The sequence below is a fragment of the Manis javanica genome, chromosome 3, assembly GCF_040802235.1.
Source record: "Manis javanica isolate MJ-LG chromosome 3, MJ_LKY, whole genome shotgun sequence".
Lineage (NCBI taxonomy): Eukaryota > Metazoa > Chordata > Mammalia > Pholidota > Manidae > Manis > Manis javanica.
In genome coordinates this window covers 2700260-2722487 of record NC_133158.1, presented here as the reverse complement: position 1 = coordinate 2722487, position 22228 = coordinate 2700260, and the positions used below count along the sequence as shown (strand labels likewise).

General features: G+C 53.7%; 1 protein-coding gene across 7 annotated transcripts in view; it reads left to right on the top strand.

Moving 5' to 3' along the window:
* Positions 1-21954, top strand: part of RAD54L2 (RAD54 like 2) — a 96433-nt gene extending 74479 nt beyond the window's left edge. For all 7 annotated transcript variants that reach the window (XM_073230653.1, XM_073230648.1, XM_073230652.1 and 4 more), the window contains 14 exons: positions 241-437; positions 1465-1807; positions 2448-2625; positions 3848-4099; positions 4332-4450; positions 5542-5660; positions 7210-7309; positions 7488-7693; positions 8105-8277; positions 8724-8920; positions 11205-11404; positions 12489-12578; positions 14686-14778; positions 16274-21954. In XM_073230653.1, the coding sequence (XP_073086754.1) occupies positions 241-437; positions 1465-1807; positions 2448-2625; positions 3848-4099; positions 4332-4450; positions 5542-5660; positions 7210-7309; positions 7488-7693; positions 8105-8277; positions 8724-8920; positions 11205-11404; positions 12489-12578; positions 14686-14778; positions 16274-17268 (3262 nt within the window). In that variant the 3' untranslated portion in view covers positions 17269-21954. The remainder of the gene's footprint in view (positions 1-240; positions 438-1464; positions 1808-2447; positions 2626-3847; positions 4100-4331; positions 4451-5541; positions 5661-7209; positions 7310-7487; positions 7694-8104; positions 8278-8723; positions 8921-11204; positions 11405-12488; positions 12579-14685; positions 14779-16273) is intronic.
* Positions 21955-22228: the final 274 nt, after the last annotated feature.

Sequence of the window (22228 nt, the reverse complement as noted above, 5' to 3'; positions counted from 1 at the left end):
CTCGTGCCATTGAATTTCTGGTTTTGCTGATTAACCATCATCAGTAATCCAGTCCATCCTCAGTATCATTAGTGTCTCTAGGATGCTGGGAAAGGCCTTGGGCAGCTGGCCAGCCCTTGATGCTGCTACACAGACTCTGGCGATAAGAAGTTCCACATACATCTGCCCCTCTTTGGTTATGAGGAATTCTTCCCGGGGAGCAGGGCAGCCATACTGTTTTCTGTCTGTTCCCTCCTGCAGGACAATGGCAGCTCGTGCCAGAGTGATGGCTGACTGGGTGTCAGAGGGTGGAGTGCTGCTGCTGGGGTATGAAATGTACAGGCTCCTCACCCTGAAGAGGTCCTTTGCGACAGGCAGAGCGAAGAAAAGCAAGAAACGCTCTCAGCCAGTCATCATTGATCTGGATGAGGAAGACCGACAGCAGGAGTTCCGGAGAGGTGCGCGGCCCACCCAGGACACACTCGGGGATGCGTCGGGGACAGGAGGAACCTCTGCAGTAGACCATTGTTGGTGTGGCTTGTGCTGTCATGAATCCGAAACCTTAGTTCCCAAGATGGGGTGGATGACCCTGCAGCTCCCAGAGGACTGCGTTCCCTGCAGGCGGTGGGATCCTGGGCAGGCCTGGGCAGGCCGCAGACTGGCTCAGGGGCCCCCACTGGCTGCCCTGCTGCTCTCACAGAATAGCTGGGAGAGTTCCTGCCTCTTTTCCCACTGCCCAGAGATGTCCTAGGAAGCATTAAGAAAATATCACGTCTTTAAATCACAATGTACAGAGTAGTAGTAATACTGTCTGTGAATTTACAAAACAAGAATTTACCCCAGTGTTCTTAGTGGAAGCCATTCCTCTCCTGGTTCCAGTTTTGCTCCCCTCCAAGGGGTCTTTGCCTATTTGGGGGATGAAGTCCTTAGGGTTCAGAGGCTGTCTCAGTTCAAAGGTCTCTTCGTCTATAAGATTATGTCTGTTCTAGTTTTGCATCTGTGGTTGAGCTGGGATGCGTTTGCCATTTAGCAATGACTAGCAGGTAACTCCAGGAAGAGCTGTCCTTTAGCTAGCTCCCACCAGCCAGCTTCAGATGGTGCCAAGATGCCAACAGTGGTGAGAACCGACCGCGAGTCTGGGTCATTCCCGCCAGTCTCATCAGACCATTTTTAATCCCAGCCTGGCGCTCTGTAAAGGTCATGCTCTTTGCTGCCCTGTTGGTGTAAGCCCTAGGAAGGCAGGCAGTTTTACTCTTAGCCTAAAGGACACAAATAAGGAAAGAAAACGGGGAGCCAGGGGTATTTCCTGCAAGAGTCAGCAGGCCAGGTTCACGAGTCCCAGCAAGTGCGCAGGAGCATGACGGCTGGCTCCCGCTTTCCTGTTTCCACCAGGCCTTTTCTCCTCCAGAGGCCACCCCTACTTCCATATTGTTGACTAAGAACAGAACCCTCACCCTCTGACTTGGGGTCCTCTTCCCTCCCTAGAATTTGAGAAGGCCTTATGCCGCCCTGGCCCTGATGTGGTGATCTGTGACGAGGGACATCGCATCAAGAACTGTCAGGCCAGCACCTCGCAGGCCCTGAAGAGCATCCGCTCCCGCCGCCGGGTGGTGCTGACCGGATACCCCTTGCAGAACAACCTCATCGAGTACTGGTGTATGGTGGACTTCGTGCGCCCAGACTTCCTGGGCACGCGGCAGGAGTTCAGCAACATGTTTGAGCGCCCCATCCTCAACGGGCAGTGTATTGACAGCACGCCGCAGGATGTCCGCCTCATGCGGTATCGGAGCCATGTCCTGCACAGCCTCCTCGAGGGCTTTGTGCAGAGGTGAGCCAGCCTGGGAGCCACTGCTGTAAGGAGAATGCCAAGTCCTGAAGGGGAAATGTGTCTGTGGAGGGACCCCTGGTGGGGCCATAGCAGAACTTCCTTTTCTTGAATAGCTAGGGTGTAGTGGGTACCCACTGTTTCAGTCCTCTGAGAGTTTGGCCCAGAAGTGCTTCTCTTACAAAGTTAATCTTTGAAGTTGCTAGGGATCCCTACCCTACTTGCTGACAGAAGCAGGGAGAGCTAGCTTTCCACTGACCTGGGTGAAAGGGCCCAGGCGGTGGTTCTGAGGGGTGTGGCCTCGCATTTCTGACCTCAGCAAATGCGGCTTAGGCTGGTGTAAACCCTGTTCCTCCTTGTTAAGATGGCATGTGTGGAGAAAGCTCAGAGAGTCAGCCTGGATTGGGGTAAGAGCCTGGAGTCTTCTGGTCTCCGTCACCCAGTCAGTGGCCTGGGACAGGTCACCCTCCCTCTTTGGATTCAAGTTTCTTCTTGATGGTTGCTGAACAGTCCTCATTATTGCAAGCCTGCCATGAATGTTAAGATCCTTATGAGGGAGGTGTGGCAGAAATGCCGGGTTCTGTTTTTATCCTGCACGGATCCTGGCCACGCTGCCTTGTCAGTCTGATCTCTACCTTTGTAGGAGAGGCCACACTGTGCTGAAGATTCATCTCCCTGCCAAGGAAGAAAATGTGATCCTGGTGCGGCTCTCCAAGATCCAGCGAGACTTGTACACACAGTTCATGGACCGCTTCCGGGACTGTGGTAGCAGCGGCTGGCTGGGGCTGAACCCCCTCAAGGCATTTTGTGTGTGTTGCAAGGTGTGTTGAGGCCTTGATTGCTGAGCTGCAGACTCAGGATGTATGTGGTCCCAGGGTGTTACTCCTGTGGGTGGCCTGGACAAATGGAGAATCAAGGGAGGGCCGCTGGGCTCTCTGCATTGGAGGACTGGGGCTTCAAGGGTGGATGTGCCGGTTGTGGGCTGTACAACCCGGGGTGCTGCTTCTGGACTGCATGTCAGTGGTGCCCCTGGTGCTCGTGCAGCTTGGCCGCACAGCCTGTTATACCAAACCTGAGAAGTCACTTCCTCCCGCCGATGTTTTCACTTGGAAAAGGGTGATGGAGGAGCCTCACAGGGCAGAGTTTTTGACTGCTAGGATGATCAAGATTCAAAAATAGCTTAGACACATAATTAGGGGTACCTTTATTGGATTCTGTGTTTAATCAGACTGAGATCCCTCTCCTCCTGACAATGCTTGAGACGGTTTGGGGCAGGAAGGCCCAGGACGTTTAGTTAGTGTCAGGCTGGTGGGCAGGCGCTAAGCCCTCACTGGCCTTTGATCTTGCCCTGTGCTCCCTGTTGCCTCAGGGACAACCTGTTTCTTTGATAGCCCTCTGCCAACCCGTTGGGTATTATTCCCCACTGATTGCTGCTTTAGTAAATCCGCTGAAGGTTTGTGTTTGGGGACACTGGGTTTCAGAATATTTCTTTTCTAGCCACAGTCTTAGGCCAGGGCCAGGAAGCTAATGCAGACATGGTCCACAAGGATGCGCAGTGCCAGCTCACTGGCCCCCACCTCTGATTCCCTGATCCCGGAATTCTCACCTCCTGTCAGCAGTAGTTCCTGAGATGGTGTACTCTTGGTCACCTGAAGTCAGTTGCATCTGTCTGTAGGGAGAGACAGGTCTGGTCTCACAGTGTCACACAGCAGCTAACTGCACCCTCACAGTGACAGGCGCATCCTTACTCTTACTTGAATCAGAATTCAGGGCTTGTGGCACAGGTTTCTGAACTGTGTACCAAATATACTGGCATGCCCCTGGGGTGACCACCCCATTCACGCATTACGAGGATGAGAGTCGGTTAGTGGAAGTGAATGTGGAGGCTCTTTGGCTGTGGGGGCTTGGGGGAGCTTTAATTTGGGGGTGATAGTGTGTGCTGTGGGAGGCATGTGTTTGGGGCGAGTGCATGTTTCCAGCCCCATCGGGACACCCTGAGCTTGTCCTCTGCCCCGTGCCTCCCTCCTTCAACTTAAACCTCAGATCTGGAATCACCCTGACGTGCTGTATGAAGCCCTTCAGAAGGAGAGCCTGGCCAACGAGCATGACCTAGACGTGGAGGAGCTCAGCTCAGCAGGGGCCAGTGCCCGCTGCCCACCTCCGGGAGCCAGAGGCAAGGGGGACGACAGCACCTTGGCCCCCTCCGTGGGCGAGGCGACCAACAGCAAGTTCCTACAAGGAGTTGGCTTCAACCCTTTCCAGGAGCGGGGCAACAACATCATCACGTATGAGTGGGTGAGCCGAGCACATCCTTCTGAGGCCGTAAGCTACTGCTGAGAAGGGCTGGTGGCAGTGCCTGTGTGGGGAGAGGGCGTGGGGCACAGGATGCTGTCCCGCCAAGGTTTCCTCAGGGGGTTCTAAAGGTTGCCTGTGAGCTGCTGTCTCGGAGCGAGAGGATTCTATTTCTAGCTGTGGACCATTCTCTGGCCATGGACCTCCTCCAAGCTGTCTCATTTCTCTCTTACAGGCCAAGGACCTTTTGACTAATTACCAAACTGGAGTATTGGAGAACTCTCCCAAGATGGTATTGCTTTTCCACCTGATTGAGGAAAGTGTGAAGCTTGGTGACAAGATTCTTGTGTTCAGGTAGGAAGAGAAATTCCCGAGTGACGTGGGGCCTGTGGTGAAGGCTGGCGCAGCACCTGCAGAGCGGGAGCCTGTGGGGCGCCACCCCCTTTCCTCTCTCCATCTCTATAACCCAGTGCTCCTTGTGAGGACATTCTTACATTTTGTCTCTTTCTTGGAGTTTCTTTCCTTGCCCAATGTGATTTCTTTGCAGAAAACAACTTAAAACCCTAGGCCAACATTGGAGATCATAGTCTAATTCTTACATTTGTGGCCCAGGCCAAATCATTCCTGTGGCCTGTTTTTGTAGTGCCTGAGAGCTATTTTTATATTTTTTTAAGGGTTTAAAAAATAAGAAGAAGAATATGCAACAGAGATTATATGTGGTCTGCAAATGCTGACCCCATTATCTTACTCGCTTCCATCCCTCCCCAGCCTTTTTTTTTTTTAAAGCTTTGTAAGTAAGGCAAAATAAGTCACGTGATTTGTTCTAGAGTAACATTCTCAGCCTGGCCAGAGTTTTGAGTTCCATCAAGTCCTGACTCGTTGAGGAAACAGACATGAAGTAGACTCTCTCTCCTCTGTTCTGACGAGATTAGCTCTGGTGAGAGCCACGTGGCAGGAGCCGGGCTTGGCAGCCTCAGAGTGCGGGTCTCCATGTGGGGGGACAGCAGGGCTTCTGACCTGGAGGGCCTGGTGTCCTGCTGGTTTTCTGGGTCACTTCTGAGGAGACTGACTGGCTCTCCGCATAACTTGGAAGGAGCCAAGTGATTCTGAGTCCCTAGTAAGGCCCGTAATACTGCCTATGGCCTATAATTAGACCTGATGTATGTTCCTGTAGAGTTGGTTTTTACTACTGATGCTCTTGTTACTGTGTACTGTGCTAAACACCAGAATTTTTCACTTGAGGAAGTAATAGAGTAGAGAGTGCTTGAGTGGGGTGCTGGTAGCATGTATGTGATGACTGCTCCCGCTGTGAGCTAGGGCAAGTGCTCTGGTCTTCGTGGGGTCGCCTCCGTGGAAGCGGGCTGGGGGCTCCCACGCCAGAGGCTGCTAAGGGAGCAAGCCTCTGTGGGTCTGGGAGCTTCTGAGCCAAGCGTTGTCCCTTTCAGCCAGAGCCTTTCCACCTTGGCTCTCATCGAGGAGTTCCTGGGGAAGCGGGAAGTGCCCTGTCCACCAGGCGCCGAGGGGCAAGGGGCACAGAAGTGGGTTCGAAACGTCAGCTACTTCCGTGAGTTCACTGCCGCGTCGTTCCTGGGCCTTGGCGAGGTCTGCCTCAGGCTCTCCGTTCCTTCTCTCCCGTTCTGTCTCCGCCGCTCTCCTTCTCCATCAAATGCCGGCAGTGCCTGTGATCAGCCAAGGAGCAGGGAGGGAGGCCCTGTGCCGGGTCCGGGGTTGGGCTGGGCCAAGGCAGGCGGGTGCAGGGAAGAAGGCCCAGGCCCATCCTCGTCCAAGAGGGGATGGCGAAGGGCAAGGACAGAGGACTGCTGACCGAGCGCCCTGACGGACCCTGAGGAGGACAGCCATCGCGGGGAGGACGGCTGGGAACAGCCTCCTGGAGGAACAAGACTTGTGCCAGACTCGCAAAGGAGGAGAGGATTGAGTGTGCGGAGCTAGTGTGGCCCAAAGACTCTAGGCGGGGAGAGCAGATGAACACAAGCCTGCATGCATTCTTGGGGGTAGAGGGGCCCTACGGGGGTGAGAACTGGTTCTTGAGGGAGCAAGAAACAGCTTAGTTTTTAACAAGTATGGAGCACAAGTAGGCACATGGTAAATGAACACATATGGTGTGTTTGTGTAAAATTTCATGGGGGGCATGGTGATTGAGAAAAATGTATGAGTTGGCTCCTTAAGGGGGAGTTGAAATGCTGACTTGAAGCACCTCCAAACAGAGCTGGCATTTGCGCTGGGTGGTTCTGGGTGCTGGGGGCAGTGCTGTGTGCTGCCCACTAGATGGCACTAGCGTCCACCCAGTGTAAACGCCAGGACTGACTCCGGAGGCTGTGGGTGGTAGGTGGGGAAGTTGCCTTTGTTGGGAGGCACTAGCTTAAAGGAAGGGTTTGGGGAAACGGAGGTTGGGGGTCCTGCAAGGAGCCCCCAGCATGGGGTCCAGCCAGGAGCCCTGTGTTGACTGTAGCTTTGTGCAGTGAGCCGGTGCTGAGCTGTGCTTGGACACTGCAGGAACTCAGGTTGGAGAGGTAGTTTGAGGAGCTGACTGAGAGCCACTGGCCTTGTGCAGTTAGTCACTTGCCTCCCACCGCGGTTCTCCAGGTGGCAGCTCTTACCTTAGCTTCATGCTTTCTGGAGGGCAGATGTAGCCCCTCCACTCTTACTCCTCAACCGGAGGTTACTGTTCCTCCTCTTGAGCGCCCCTCTTTTCGTTCGTATGTCCCACCCCTCTGCTCCAGATCTGTTCCTCTCGTGCTCCCTTATAGCAAGTTCTTAGGTAGCCGCTTGTTAACAATGCAGATTCCCCTGGTCCTCTGGCACTTAGCTAGGTTTCCAGGGCTGAGCTGGTATTTACTCGGCTTCCACATTCAGGGTGGTTCCTATGTCCTCTAAGCCTGGGGACCTTGGCCTTAGAACTGAGCCAGGATACCAAAGGGAGAGGCACAGTTTACAATCCCTGTTGCACATGAGAGTCACCGGGGGGCATTTTAAAATTACAGCTGCCTGGGTCTCATGGTAGACCTGTGCGATGTCCAGGGTGGAGCTGGAGCGCTGTAGTTGAAGCACGAGGGCCTGTGATTTTGCTGTTTCCCATGTCCGCTCTGTCCTAGGGCTGGATGGCAGCACCCCCGCCTTCGAGAGGGAGCGGCTCATCAATCAGTTCAATGACCCCAGCAGCCTCAGCACCTGGCTGTTCCTCCTGTCCACAAGGTGAGTGTGCCCCAGGCTCATCCAAGGCCCGCCGCTGAGATCTGAGAGCAGAATCCTCCAGCGAGTTGTACTTAGAACAAAGAGGGTGACATTGGGGTGGGAGTTCCAGAGGGTGAAACTGATTTGAAACCTGTCTTCAAAACTGAAGGCTCTGTGATTGTTGTTTTGTGTTTTAAAGGGCTGGGTGCTTGGGCGTGAATTTGATTGGTGCAAACCGAGTGGTGGTGTTTGATGCTTCCTGGAACCCTTGCCATGATGCCCAGGCAGTGTGTCGGGTATATCGCTATGGCCAGAAAAAGCCCTGCCACATCTATCGCCTTGTAGCCGATTTCACGCTCGAAAAGAAGATCTATGACCGTCAGATTTCCAAGCAGGGCATGTCAGGTGGGTCATTTTCCAGGCTTGGAAGAGGCACAGCTGTACAGGCTACCATCCTTATGTACTGGGTGGGGAGAGGGGCAGGATGTGGGTTAGCAGGCAGGCCTTCAGTCACAGAATGTCAGCCATTCTGCCCTTTTCATTTTGATTGGAATAATTGCTTAAGAGGGAATAATCTCAACTTGTTGAAGGCAGGTTTAATGATAAGAGCTGAGCTGAGTATACAGCTTTCTCTTAGGATAGTTCCATTTCACCAGGGCCCCAGACCTGGTCTCTCACCTCCCGATGTGGGATGGCCTGGCCTTAGATATCAATGACAGGCTACCCGCAAGCCCTGTTCTCTGCTGAGCTCGGTGGCTTTGCTCTTGCTGTCTTCTTCGCCATGTGCTGACGCACTGCCTGTCTCCTCCCTTCCAGATCGGGTGGTGGATGATCTCAATCCAGTGCTGAACTTCACCCGGAAAGAGGTGGAGAACTTGCTGCACTTTGTGGAGAAGGAGCCAGCTCCCCAAGGGTCCTTGAACATGAAGGGGATCAAGGAGCCAGTCCTGCAGCTCGCTTGCCTGAAGTACCCTCACCTCATCACCAAGGTAGGAACCTGGCACGCACGCAGTCCCCTGGGCGGCCGTCTCCATCCAAGAGGGCTTTTCTGTAAGTTTCCTGTAGCAACTTGATCCAGCTGGTTCTTTTTCTCACCCCATGTACCATCCCCCACCCAAGTTCATTTTCTTAGCAAAAAGAGAGGGGGAGTTTCTGGAAATGTAGTCTTAATCCTCTGAACTCCCCCAGCCTGATGATACGGAAGGCAGACTTAGGAGGCGGAGCTGGTGGTGGGCCAGAGCTCAGTCACACTTTCTGAACTGACAGAAAGCAAACCCGCGGGTGGTGCATGCTGTGCTGTGAGCCGGTGCGCTGGCTCTGTGCTGTGCTGTGCTGGGGACAGCAGCCCCTTCTCAGTTCAAAGTAAGACTCGTGGCGTATCAGCCATGTTGTCACAAAGACTGGTGATTAAATCAAAGCCCTCCTGTGTCCCCAGGAGCCTTTTGAGCATGAGTCATTGCTCCTTAACCGGAAGGATCACAAGCTGACCAAAGCTGAGAAAAAGGCAGCAAAGAAAAGCTATGAGGAGGACAAACGCACCTCAATCCCGTACACCCGCCCATCCTATGCGCAGTATTACCCCGCCAGCGACCAGAGCCTGACCAGCATCCCCACCTTCAGTCAGAGAAACTGGTGAGTTGCTGAGGAGCGAGGGGCGAGGTCTCCCCTGGGCCTGGCCCAGGCCTTCTGACCGGCTCCGTTAGGGAGAGGCAGGGCCAGCAACTTTGGCTGTCCTCTGGCTGCTGTGAGCTGGCAGGGGCTGCTCCTGGTGGGGAGCTGGGGCAGCTCAGCAGCCGGGTGGCCCTAGCTACAGAGTAGACTGCTGGCCCTGTGACTCAGGAGGTCCTCCTGGACTCTGGGGCGTGCCGCCGCCTGAGACCCACACAGCACGTCTAGGCAGAGCCCCTTGGGCCTACCCCTTGCTTGCCGGTGAAGTTCAGGGGTGGAGGCCAGGTCCTTCATGGGCCTTTCACTGCGGTCGTGGAGTCCTGCTGCTCCTAATGAGATTGCATTCTGTGGCTGTGCCTTGATCCTGAGCAAAAATCTTTGTCTTGAGTACAACTTCTAGAACTGCCCAGGATATGAACAGGATAGAACCCGATCGCTAAGTGGAGACAGGCTGGATATGAGGAATCACGAAACAGTTACCTAGGTTCTTGTTTCTTCATTTTAATGCGAAGTACCTCAGCCCTTACCTGATAGATCAGCTGCCTGATTCAGTGGTTTTCCTTTTTTAAAATGTTTGGTGATCTTGAATTAAAGATAACTGTTTTTCTTGAGGGGGATAGATTTAAAAGTTTTTTCTTATGCAGAGTCCACATAAAAATAAAAACTTGCCAAATGAAGTTCTAAAGGACCTGCGACCATTTAAGATTTTATGTGACACTCTAACATTTGGCAAATGAACTTGCTACTTCCCATGCTTTCTGAGAGAAAGGCACCCCTCTTCCAAAGCCTGCAGACTTTATTTCTTGTCGTTTTCCAAGATTCTGTTACCTGGGCATGTTCCCTGTCTCGGCCTCCATCCCTTGTTTCTCTTTTCTGGGCATTTCCGCATAACAGCCAGGATGGATCAAGCTTGTGGGAGGAAAGCCATGTGTGGGGAAGATGTGCCAAGTGGGCTGGGCTGTGAGGACGTGTCACAGCCCCTCTCTGGCCCAGCTCTGCTCCTGCAGAGGCACCAGCCTCTCAACATGGGGTGAGCCGTAAGCACGGTCCTGCCACCTCCTTATCCGCTCTGCGTGTATGCGCGCAGCCTTCCCACCCAGTTCTTAGTCTGGGCCTTGGTCTAGGTCCCTGTTACCCTTCCGACTTCTGATCCTGGGAAGAGTCCCACTAACATCCGGCCAGGGCCCCGAGCCCTGGCCAGGCCACCCTGGGCAGATGCTGAGGAAATGGGCCCTGGAGCTGGGGGGCCGCAGTGCCGCCGGGCCTGCTGGGGACGGGAGTGCTTGGGCTCAGGGCTGCCTGAAGGGGCCTGAGGCAACTAAGAGCAGCGTTGTGAGGGCTCATGCCCACGACTCCCACTGCAGTGGCATAAAGGTGTTCTTTACCAGGGGAAGAAGACCATTCCTGTCCCAGCAGGCCTCTTCCCAGGACCAAAGACACAGAAAACTTATAGGTAGGGTCTTAATTTCACAAACCTTAAATCAAGAGGTGCTTTCTCAAGGTGCCAACATCAAGTTGAGAGGAAGGTGATGGGTGAGGTGTCACTGACCGTGGGCACTGTTCTGGCCCGCCAGTACTGAGACGCACAGGCAGTGCTCAGGCCGCATGCCGCTTAGCACCTGGTTTCCATGAAGCGTTCTGGCAGCTGCCGCTTCTGTGGTGGCCATGACTGGAGGGCTAAGCCCCAGGACTCACCAAGTGGAAAGGACTGTGGAAGGGAGAGGCATCTACGTTACTTAGTGAAACTTGAGGTTTCAGAGACTGAAGATGCTTCAGTCGGACAGTGGGTCTCAGCATCAGCTGGCATGTGGGATCGCCTGGCCCTTTTCCGTGCATGCAGGAATTTTCCATCCATTTGTCTTCAACTTAGCGGGAACTGTGTTCTGAAGAATTTACCTCCCTTGATGCCTCTCTGCCTCTTCCTAACTTCCCTCCAAAGGCTAATTCCTGTTGTGGACAGTCCAAATTCTAGAGGAGCAAATGTTGCCTCACCTCTCCAAGAGGGTTTTACTCCACAACATCTGGTTCTTCTCAGACTCGGGTGTGCGCACCCCTTACTGCCTCTGTCTCCGCCCCACCCCGCCTGGTCCTGGTCTTCTCTTCTGTTGGCCATGTCTGCGGGTTCTGCTCCTCCCGCGGCAGTGCCGGAGGCTGCGGGGCGGGGAGCTGCGGAGGGCCTGCCGCCCCTGCAGAGAGGTCAGAGAGCTGTCCTGCGCGCTGCCTTAGTGTGCCTGTTTGTCCCCCACAGGCAGTCTGCACTGAAGAGCGATGAGAAGCCCGTGGCCAGTGTTCGTCCCGTCCAGTCCACCCCCATCCCCATGATGCCCAGGCATGTCTCCCTGGGAGGCAGTGTGAGTTCTGCCCCCAGCACAAATCCAGCCATGAACTTCCCGATCAACTACCTGCAGCGTGCCGGCGTCCTCGTGCAGAAGGTGGTCACCACCACAGGTGAGGGACCCCTGGGGTCTCTTCCAGGGGCTGCCCTTTTGATTATTTGGTTCACTGAGGAAGCATTTATTAAATGCCCTTTGTATTTTAGGCCTTTCTACATTGGCACTGTGGGTAAAAAGAGAAGATAGCAGTTCCTCATTGAGGAGTTTGCATTCTGATGAAATATCTTAAGAATAGTAACAACACGGAACTGGGTTTTCTTGAATGTGGTGGGTGGAAGAGACGCCAAGCCCTGTAGAGATTGTGGAAATGTCACCGGGACACAGGTTGGCCTTCCGAGAGAGGTGTGAGTGTGTTGAGTCCCACCTGACTGTAGGGTCAGCTGGGTGTAAAGGACAGCTGCAAACCTCCCTACTTAATTGGAAGACCTGACCATCGCCTGCTACCTTCTTCGTGAGCCTGATGTGGGTTGAGTGCAGTGCATTCCTGTGATTAGCCCTGTGGCTTGGGGCGGCTGAGGAGAAAGGCATTTCAGGGTGCTGTTTTTCATCTTATCCATAGATACTCATCATTTATAAATGTTAGTGAAAATATCTTGTTTTTTTTAATATGAAAATAGTATGTGTCTGTTGTAGAAAAAAAAATTGAAATAAGTAAAAACAAAAAGCAAGCTTCTTATAATCCTGCTTCTCTGCTGCTTCTCAAAAATACTTTTCTCCCGATTCTTCAGTTAGGCATGGAGTAATGCCAGCAAGGGAGAGGGTGAGGCAGTGCCAGGAGCCTCAAGGGGTGTAGAGCGCCCACGTGCAAATAGATCAGAAGGAAAAAAGCACACAGGAACAAACATTTGAACTAAAACATTTTCTAAGTGAGAAACCCATGCATTTTTTTATTAAGTCAGGGAAAATTGATCAGAAAGTTGATCATAGTTCTAAAACGTGTTGTTTTCCCAGTATTTGTTTAGACAGTTGCTAGAGGTCCTCCTGCTGGCTTTGCCTGCGGCCAGACTCTTAGGTCAGCCCCTGCTCGCAGAGGCTCCGGGGAAGCCGCTGAGGAGTGGACACATGTGCCCCTGGCATCCCCCTCCCACTGCAGTCGGCCCCGTGTGGCCTGAGTCTGAGGCCTGTGGTCCTGTTCACAGATATCGTTATTCCTGGACTCAACAGCACCACGGATGTGCAGGCGAGGATTAATGCTGGGGAGAGCGTCCACATCATCCGTGGGACGAAAGGTGAGGGTGGGGCTGCAGGGGCAGTGCTGGGCCAGGCCTGAGTAGGGGGAGGGTGGGTGGGACTCCTGTAAGGTTGTTCCCTGTGGAGGAAGCATGAGAAAAGGACATTTCTAGGAACTTAGCAGACAGAGTTGGGTTGGGCCCGAAGGATATCTGTCAGTGGCTTAAAAGGAAGGAGTTAGGGTCTCTGATTCTCCATATTTTACCGTTGTTTTTGTGGAGACTCTTGGGGTGGGTTAGGACAGACGCGGTGTATTGGTCTCAGCCTACTGACAGTGATGCTGTGGGCTAGGAACGCCCGAGACACTCTCCGGGCGGATTAATTGTGATGAGCCCTCACAGACATTTCCCCCGAGCCGTGTTCAGGGGAACTGGCCCGGCCCTTGTGTTTCTCACTGTGATGGCAAGGTGTGCCTGAGCAACACCAGTCAGAGAACTTTGAAAAAACAGCATTTATCACTCACAGGTCCTGGTGATACAGAGCACACCCAGAGCCACAGAGCCAGTGGGGAGCGAGTGTGGGCATGGACCAGGCCTCTGCTTTTATTAAGAATGAGGGTAGGGTGGCTGGGGACTTGTGGGTTCACTCATTAGCGAACTCATAGCATAAGGGAGGGAATTAGATTGTGGGGAGAGAAAAGCAGGTTCTCCAAGGGTCAGTTATCCAGGCTACCCTGGACTTCCTGTAAGGGTCCTTCATGGGTGGGGGCAGCCTGGTTCCTTATCTGGGGGTGTAGCTCATAGCCATGAGATGGATGTCTTTGGAAAGGGTGCCTCAGCAATCAGAAGCTTAGTGCCTGGCACTTAGGTTTGCACAGGGAGACCGAGACCGTGTGGAAAGAGCTGGGGGCTGGGCCTAAGCCGCCATGTCTGTTACGGTGCTGCCTGGCCGACTTGTGTGTAGCAGGGCAGAAGTCTGACTGGGAGTGTGTTGGGCGGAGGAATTATTGTATGTGGGTTGCATGACAGAATTTGCTGGTGTGATCATTCTAAAAGTTCACTGTCTCGGCCTCCTAGGCAGGGAGGTGAATTGCCAGAGTGAGACTCGGGACCAGACAGGTTGGGACCCCGCTGGGCCTGTCTCTCCCCTCAGCCTTCACTGTCTGAGGCTCCCTCAGGCTCGCCATTTACAAAGGGGGTTTGCCCTCACCTCCATTGGGTCACAGCACCTCAGAGCACGATGCCATGGGGTGCATGACACTCAGAGGGCATCAGACTTGGCCCCTCGCTGGGTCCCCAGCCTAGCCTGGGGTCAGCAGGCTACAGCCCATGGGCCCAGTGCAGCCTGCTTCCTCTTACTGTTCCTGTGTGACAAGAATGGGTTTTACCTTTTCAACTGGTTGAAAGGCAAATGGAAAGAATAATAATTTGTGGCATGTGAAAATGGCACAAAATGCACACCTCAGTGCCCTGAAGTAAATATCTTCCGAGCGCTGCTTCCATGCAACTGCAGCAGAGTTGAGGGGTCGTAATAGAGACCTTATAGCCATCAAGCCAAAATACCTGCTGACTGAACCTTTGAGAAAAAGTTTACTCATTTCTGGCTTAGAGGCAGCCCTGGCATTCCAGGAGGTTAAGCTATAAAGACTTAGCAAAGACCAAGGGGAAGGCCGACCCATGCCCCGTGGGAACAGAATGCAGCTCTTGCATTGCCCCCGCCACCGGAGAGACGGTGTTGAGGCAGTGTGACTCGTTCCCAGATCTAGGAGGAGGACACTGGTCAGAGTCACTGGTCCCGCACAGAGGGAGCCGGCTCCTTCTCTTCCCCAGCAGCCTGTTCATTTCCTCCACTGCGTATGCGCCTGTGACCCTCCCCGATGCCTTCTGCTGTGGTTGTCTGTCTCCCCCTCCAGACGCTCAGCTCCATGAGACAGGCCCTTTCTGTGTCAGGCACCTCCTTGTGGGGTTGTGGGGGTCATGCAGTCAGTGCTGTGAAATAAGTGAATAGTCTCGGGTCCACAGCTCAGACACCCCACTCCTCACTGCAGGGGTCTTGAGACCTCATTCTGGCCCTCCGTGAGCCCACAGCGCCTAGGTCTGGAGCTGCCCAGGGCTGGTGGCTGTCCTTCATGTCTGCTGCTAACGGTCTTCTCATGGTTGTTCCCAGGGACATACATCCGCACCAGTGACGGGCGGATCTTTGCTGTCCGGGCAACTGGCAAACCAAAGGCCTCTGGAGATGGCCGGACAGCTGCCTCAGGTACAGTGCTTCTGCCTTACAGTTTTTGGTTTTCTTTTGTTCTGTAATTAATTTATTTTTTGAATAATGTGTACATGGTTCACAATTAAAAAGGTAGGAAAGGGGGTAAAGTGAAAAGTGTTTTTCTCTCCTCATACTCCCAGCCATGCAGCACTCCTTTCCGGATATACTACTCTTGTTTGGGTTTTAGAGGTGTTCTGTGCATATGCGTGGTGTGGGGATGTACATGGTCCACATCAGTGTGTGTCTGTCAGTCTTTATGTATGAAGAGCCTATGCATATGTTATATAGCTTTCCTTTGTATTATTAAAACATACGTTAATTCAAGAGACTGCTCACCCCATTCTTCACTCACTGGTGTATCTCATCTCATTCCTGATCAGTTCTTTAGATGCGCCCTGCAGGGGTTTGTGCAGGACACCGTTAGATGGGTATCACACAGCATGTGCTGAGTGCCCTGTCCTCGGATGCTGAGATTGTGTTACCCCACCGTGCAGTACTGGCCATAGGCAGGCAGGCGTATCTGTAGGGTACATTCTTAGATGTGGGATTGCCAGGTCAAAGAGTGTGCCTGTGGCATGTGGACAATGTTAGGAACTCTTGCCAAGTTCCCCTCCATGAGAGGGGTTCCCTTTCACCCCCTGTGGAGTATGAGGCTGCACTAGCTCCAGCTTCTGTGGTGGAGACTTTCCCGGGCACAGACAAGGTGAGCGACAGCCCTTGAGGCCTGGTGCCCTGTGCCGAGGTCCAGTGGCTGCCACTGTCCTAGAAATGTCCTCTGTCCCTTCCTATTATTCGAACAGTTTGTAATTTGAAGACATGGCGTCATTTTACCCTCAAATACTTCAGCACACATCTTCCAATATTTAGGACATTCTCCTAGTCATACCACCGTTATCACACTAAAAGTTAACAATTCCATAACATTACCTACCATCCCGATTTCCTAGTTGTCCCAGTTGTATTGTGTGGCCATGGATTTTGTCTTGTTTTTAAACCAGGATGGACTGCCTATTAAACTTCATTCCTCTTTTTTCCCATCCTGGTCACTTGATTGCCTTTGCCCCCGAGAGTTGACTAGGAAATAAGAATGACCTCTAAGCTTTTCATCTCCATTGTCTCATAGGATTTACCTAGGTTGAGTTTTACAGACTGGGGGACTGGGGTGCAGAGAAATTGTAGGTCTTATTGCAGATACTTATTTCCTTAGATCAAAGGATCGCTTCCTTGTGACTGGGAAAAGTTGACTGGGTGATATGTTTGAACATCAAACTAGTTTACTTTGGGGGAACCACAGGGCAGGATTTTCTTTTCTTTTTTTTTCACTGAAAGAAGGTAGGAGGGCATTATTAACACATGGGTTATTTGCAGTTTGGAAATGAAAACAAATTCTATTCTCATTTTTCACATTTGCAGGATTTTCTTTTTAATGGAATTTTCCTACAGTCCTCTCCCTGGTCATTCTGGTTCTCAGTTACCTACCTTTTGTCCCCAGGTTCCCAGGGGTCTTCTCTTGAGTCCACAAGCAACGGCAGACACAGTGCCTCATCACCCCAAGGCCCGGACCCTGAGGGGCTGGCCAGGCCGGTCTCTCCAGACAGCCCTGAGATCATCAGTGAGCTCCAGCAGTACGCAGACGTGGCTGCCGCCCGGGAATCCCGTCAGAGCTCCCCAAGCTGCAGTGCTGCCCTGCCTGGCCCCCCGGCCCAACTTGTGGGCAGCAGTGCTGTTCCTGGGGCAGCTCTTGGGCCTGAGCCTCGACATGGGGGTCGTTGCCTCAATAGCTCCCTCTTGGTGACTGGCCCTCCCTGTGGTGACAGGCACCCAGTGTTGGACCTAAGGGGCCACAAGCGGAAGTCAGCCACACCACCTGCTGCCCAGGAGTCAGTCCGCCGGCGGTCCAGGAAAGGCCACCTGCCAGCCCCCATGCAGCCGTACGAACACGGGTATCCAGTTTCTGGCGGGTTTGCCATGCCACCCGTCTCCTTAAACCACAACCTCACAGCCCCCTTCACCTCCCAGGCCGGGGACAACTCCCTGTTTATGGGCAGTACCCCCTCCTACTACCAGCTGTCCAATTTGCTGGCAGATGCCCGCCTGGTGTTTCCAGTGACTACTGACCCTCTGGGGCCAGCAGGCCCCGTCAGTTCCCCCTCCACAGCTACCTCAGTCACTGCCAGCAGCCCCTCCCTCACGCTCAGCTCCTCTGTGCCAGGGTTACTACCCAGTTACCCACTCCCCTTCCCACAGCCCCTCCTGTCCGAGCCTAGGATGTTTGCGCCTTTTCCTTCTCCTGTCTTACCCAGCAACCTTCCTCGGGGCCTGTCTGCCTACCCAGGCTACGTGTCCCCACACACAGGCTACCCGGCTGGCAGCCTCCTTCGCTCCCAGGTGCCTCCATTTGACCCTCATGAGGTTGCCGAGGTGGGCTTCAGCTCCAACGATGATGAGGACAAGGACGATGATGTGATAGAGGTCACTGGGAAATAGCCGGGGAGCCCCTCTCCGCCTCCCTCGGGACCTCAGCAGGCTGCCCACCAGGCTGAAGGGCAGCGCTCTGGGCCTTCTGAGGATAGGGCACCTGGCAGGAGGGAGAGGAAGAGGGCAGAGAAAGGTGGTTGACCATAGTGGCAAGGTTCTGTTGCTGTTTAACAAAAGAGGCAAAAACCCCCAGAGAGCAGCAATAGCGGGAAACCAGGGACCCGGAGCAGGAACGGAGGGGCAGGCTGCCTGCCCCTCCTCCTGCCTGTCTTGCTTATGCTCTTTGCCCGCCCGCCCGCCCGGTGCAGAGGCTCACATCCCGTTGCTGTCTTTGGGAACACTCTCCTGAGAGAGCTGCCTTACTGGGCGACTTAGCTTGGCCTGGAGAGGGGAGGGGAGGGGAGGGAGGCGGGTGGGCAGGGGGAGCAGGGAGAGCAGGCTGAGATTCCATGTGAAGTGGAGTTTTTTAGGGGGTGGCAAAGGAGACCAGGTATGTGTGTGTGTGTGTGCGCGTGTGTGTCTACCTATGTATGTACACGTGTGTAACAGCAGGGGTGATGGTGGGGGGGAAGGAGGGAGGGAGGGACCAAGGGGGAAACTAAAAAATGAATTTATCTTTTTAAAAATAGAAATCAGAGTGTGGTGGCTCATGGCAACTGTTAGTGTGAACACCAGGATGAGCGCAGGAGAAGAGCCATGGAAACCACAGGTTTCCTTCTAGGGGTGAAGAGAAGCCCAGCTGACCCCAGTCCCTGGTGTGCAGAGCCAGCCTTTGTTTTAGACTTTGTGGGGAGATAGAGAAGAGGGGGCACCGCCAACCTGTCTCCTTCCCCGGCGGCTGTCTCTGAGCAGGTCTCCCTCCCCGGGGGGTGCGGTTGCGCGTGCGCAGGGGCTGGGAGGAGGGGCGCTGCACCAGGTGAGGCTGTGGAGCCGTGGCCAGAAGAGACTTTCTTCACGAGGACAGACTGAGCCCCAGCTGCCCGTCCTGGTGGCCTTGCCTTCCCCGCTAGACAGCTCCATGTTAATTTATTTCGTATGGGCAATTATTTATTATTTGGACTTTCCATGTGTCTTGTTTTAGGGGTGGGGTGGGAGGGGAGGTTAGGGGTAAGGAGGGTAAGAGATGAGAAGGGGAGTTGTAAGATATCCCAGACCCCATAGCTGCTAGTGAGTAAATCCCAGGAGGCAGATGGTGAGCTGACCAAGGTTCACGCTAGACGATGCTGTTTACAGGAAGGCCAGGGGGTCTGTGACTGCACAGCTCGTGGGGTGAGACTCACTCCGCAGACACTGAAACGGGACCATGGGGTTTGTTATTGGAAAGTAAGTGGTCCCACATCTGGGGCTGGGCCCTCCCAGGAGGACCTCAGAGGCAGGCTTCTCTGTGCTGCCCAGTGAAGCTGCAATAGGTGGCCGCTGGGTTGCAGGACAGACTGTTGGTCTCCTATTGGGAAAAGTTTTGGCTTCTTGTGTGTCTTGGCACCTGTTAGATGATTGTGTGGCCTGGTGCCTGTCACCTCCATCCTCTTTGATGGGACAGGCAGGAGCTTTGAGTCTTGCTTTTGTCTAAACCCATCAGTCATTCTGGGTCTCCCCTTTCTTGTTGCCAGTGCTGGGGTAGGGGGCATCCAGGCTTTAGGTGTAAACACTGGCCACCTTCCTGTTGGCTTTTACTCCTGCTACTGAGACTTTGCTAGGCAGGTCTTTGTGATGGACAAACTGTGTCAGGCTTTGGAGCTTCGCCACCTGCCTCGGGCCCGTCCTTCCCGGGCAGCTGCTGCATCTGCCTCTCCCCACGCTGAGGGTGGTGAGCCAGGCCCCTTACCCCCAACCACCAGTTCCGGCTGCTGCTACAGTGCTTCTGACCAGCCATTGTCATTGTGGGAGGGCCTTAGCACATTTGGGGTGCTGTTCACAGAGAAGAGCCAAGGAGATGGCTGGTGTGGTGCGTCCATGTGTGCGTGTACATTTGTGCGCTGTCTGTTTACACCAAAAGTGGAACTTTAGCTTGCTTTCTCCATTTTCAGAAGTACCCTGTCACACTTAATGCTCCTACTCATAGAAGCCTTAGATCTACAACTTAGCTATGCAAATTATTTTAATAATTTAAGAATAGCAGTTCCAACCTGTGCTTTCTCTCTCCGATGCACCCCCAGAATGGATGGTGGCGGGACCAGTCGGAGTGGGCTCTCGGGTAGAGGCTGGTGTAGTAGGACTGAACTGGCCTGGGTCTCTGGTCTGCAGGCACATTTGCAGCCTAGGCATCCAGAGATGGGGTGGTGGTGGTGGTGGTGGTGGTGTGTGTGTGTGTGTGTGTGTGTGTCTGTCTGTGTCTGTGTGTCTGTGTCTGTGTGTGTGTCTGTGTCTGTGTGTGTGTGGTCAGGGAAGGAGGGGCATACGTGTTCACCTCTAAGAGATTACAGCAGCAGACTCTGAGAATCCAGAAACTATCCCAGCAGAGGGTTGCAGCCAGTCACTGGGGAGATGGGCACTTGAAGGCAGCTGTATGCAAATGGGGTTCAGAGAGGCAGCACATGCCTCGTTTCCACCCAGAGCTTTCAGGAGCCGGGAGGAGGCTGACCTGGCTAGCAAAGGCTTACTTTGAAGTGTGCAGCTTAGGTTGTGTAGGGGGTGGGGAGGGATCGTGGGAAATGGGAGTGCTACCAGTTCCATGTTTTTTGGGTTGTTTTTTTTTTCATGAACCTGAAAACTTCTCTGACTTTTCTGCTGTCTCTCTGTGTGCCGGTAGACAAGTGTGTGCGCACACCAAACATGAGCTTGTACGTGAGGGAAGCAGGACATGTCTCAACCTAAGAACTATGCTTACAGCTTCTTTGATCAGAAACACTTGATGGTGGCTTCCCCCTGCTGCCCAGGCCTGAGGCGGGGGAGGGTGGTGGTGGGGGTACGGAGCAGGCCTAGGCATTCCCCCCCACCATTGTCTTCCGTGGGATGTTTTCAAACCCCTCCTGTCTGGGTTGCCTGAATTTTCAGCCTAGGGGACATGGTACTCCTTAGTGACTCAGGATTGCCCTTGATAGGGATGCCTGACCTTTTCTTAAGATCTTTGTGGATGAAAAGGTGAACAGAGACAGGTAGCCATTTTAAGTGAGAAAGTAAGGGAACCACATTGGGTAGGATTTCTTTCCTCAGATTGGATCATCTGCAAGTCCTCACCCCTTGAGTTGTGCTTCTTATGCTTCTATTTTATCATCTCCTGACAAGGAGAACTCTGGTCCTTGGAACTCTCTCCCCTGCGAGTCAGTATGTGGAATCGCTATATACTTGTGATTTGCAACTAAGATGAAATTTCCCACTCCAGGGCATGAAGCAAGTGGCTGGGATAGTTTTGCTGATAGGTTGCAACATTAGCCGAACTTCAGCATCCAGGTGGGAGTGTCGCTCCAAAACTGTCAGCAGAGCAAGGCCCTCCATCTCAGTCTGTTCAAGCATGGCATTGCTTTGGAACTGAGTCCCCATCCCATGGGGAAGGGCTTCTGTGGGCTTTACCTTCCCTGTTCTAGTGTTCCTGGCCATGACCCCCTTCTTCCTGCTTCCCAGTTCCCCACAATTCCTCAGAAGACCAGTCTTTCCCTTCTGAGCCATGGCCTCCTGTGCACCCAGTTAAGTGGCTCTTCCCCCACCAAAACTCCTGAGAGACGAGCTCCTTCCCCCGTGGGCCCTCAGGAGGCTTCCTGCCCTCCGCTGACTGTGCACAGGTAACCCACATCTCCAGGTCTGAGAATGCTGCGCACTCCCTTCTCCTCCATCCCACTCCTACTGTCTTTTCTGTCCTCTGCATTCTGCTGTGACCCCTCAGTGTCCCTTCCATGCCATTAGCTTGGTCCCAGGCCTTGTATGACTATCCGAGTCTTAACGGTGAACTCCTGAGCAGGCAGCGTGCAGGGGCCTGAGCCCACGCCTCTCTGCGCCCACAGGCCTCTGTGAAACGGTGCTCCAGTGCGCTGGGGAGAGGCAGCCACTTAGGCTGCACTCTAGTGCAGATGGTGGGGCAGGTTTGGGTGCTGTCACCATTACTGGGGTGATACTCAGAAGAGGAGGACCTCATACTGTGACCTGACCCAGGACCCTCCTCTGGACGAGCGCTCAGCCCAGGTGTGCGTGTGTGCGTGCGTGCGTGTGTGCACATGCGTACTCATGTGCACATGGGTGTAAACTGACAGTTATCTGGTTGTGTTACTCAGGGTGGGCTGGGGACTCACCAGTAGAATCCCTTCAGCCTGCCCAAGACTTTTTTTCCTGTACCCACTCCAGAGAGGTCAGGGGAGGGAGGTCCAGGTGGGTTGAGGGGGTTGCAGTGGGTAACCACTAAGGCCACACTGCTGCCAGGAGAAGTCCGGTGGGATGAAGTGGCCCCAGGGACCTGGCACTTGGCCTTGGTTTTCCGTCTTCTTTCCTCAGGACGCCCCCTGAGGCCTGGGGCCTGCACCTGGCTTTGAGGCATCTGTGGCTGGGTGTCTAGCTGCTGGTGTGATCACGGGCTTCCCTCCTCTCAGCAGGGCAGGTGCTCCTGCCCCAGAGACTGGGCAACTGGCTGTTTCTATGACGTATTTATTTTTACTTGTGTTTTGTGTCACTTTTTTAAAAAAGCAAACAGAACAATTGTAAGTCAGTATAACTGCCTATCAGTTTTCTTTCTCTTTTTGTAAAATAAAATTCAAACTCCAGAAGGCAGTGTTGTTTGTTCAAGGAACAGCTGTTCGGCCTGGTGGTGGTGAAAGGGACATAACGAAGCACAGTGGGCGCTAGGATGGCACTTGGGGGGAGGTGGGAGCAGGACTTACCGAGGGCTGGCCCTTTGCAGCCGTGAGGTCCACTAGGCCGGTGGGCTCCTGAAGAGGACCACGCTTCCAGGCTCTAGAGCTCGCAACAGCCAAGCTCCGAGTAGCGTGAGGCCAGCTGGTCCTCGGCCCTGGCAGGTCTGTGAGTGGCTGGGGACGGGGTGCGG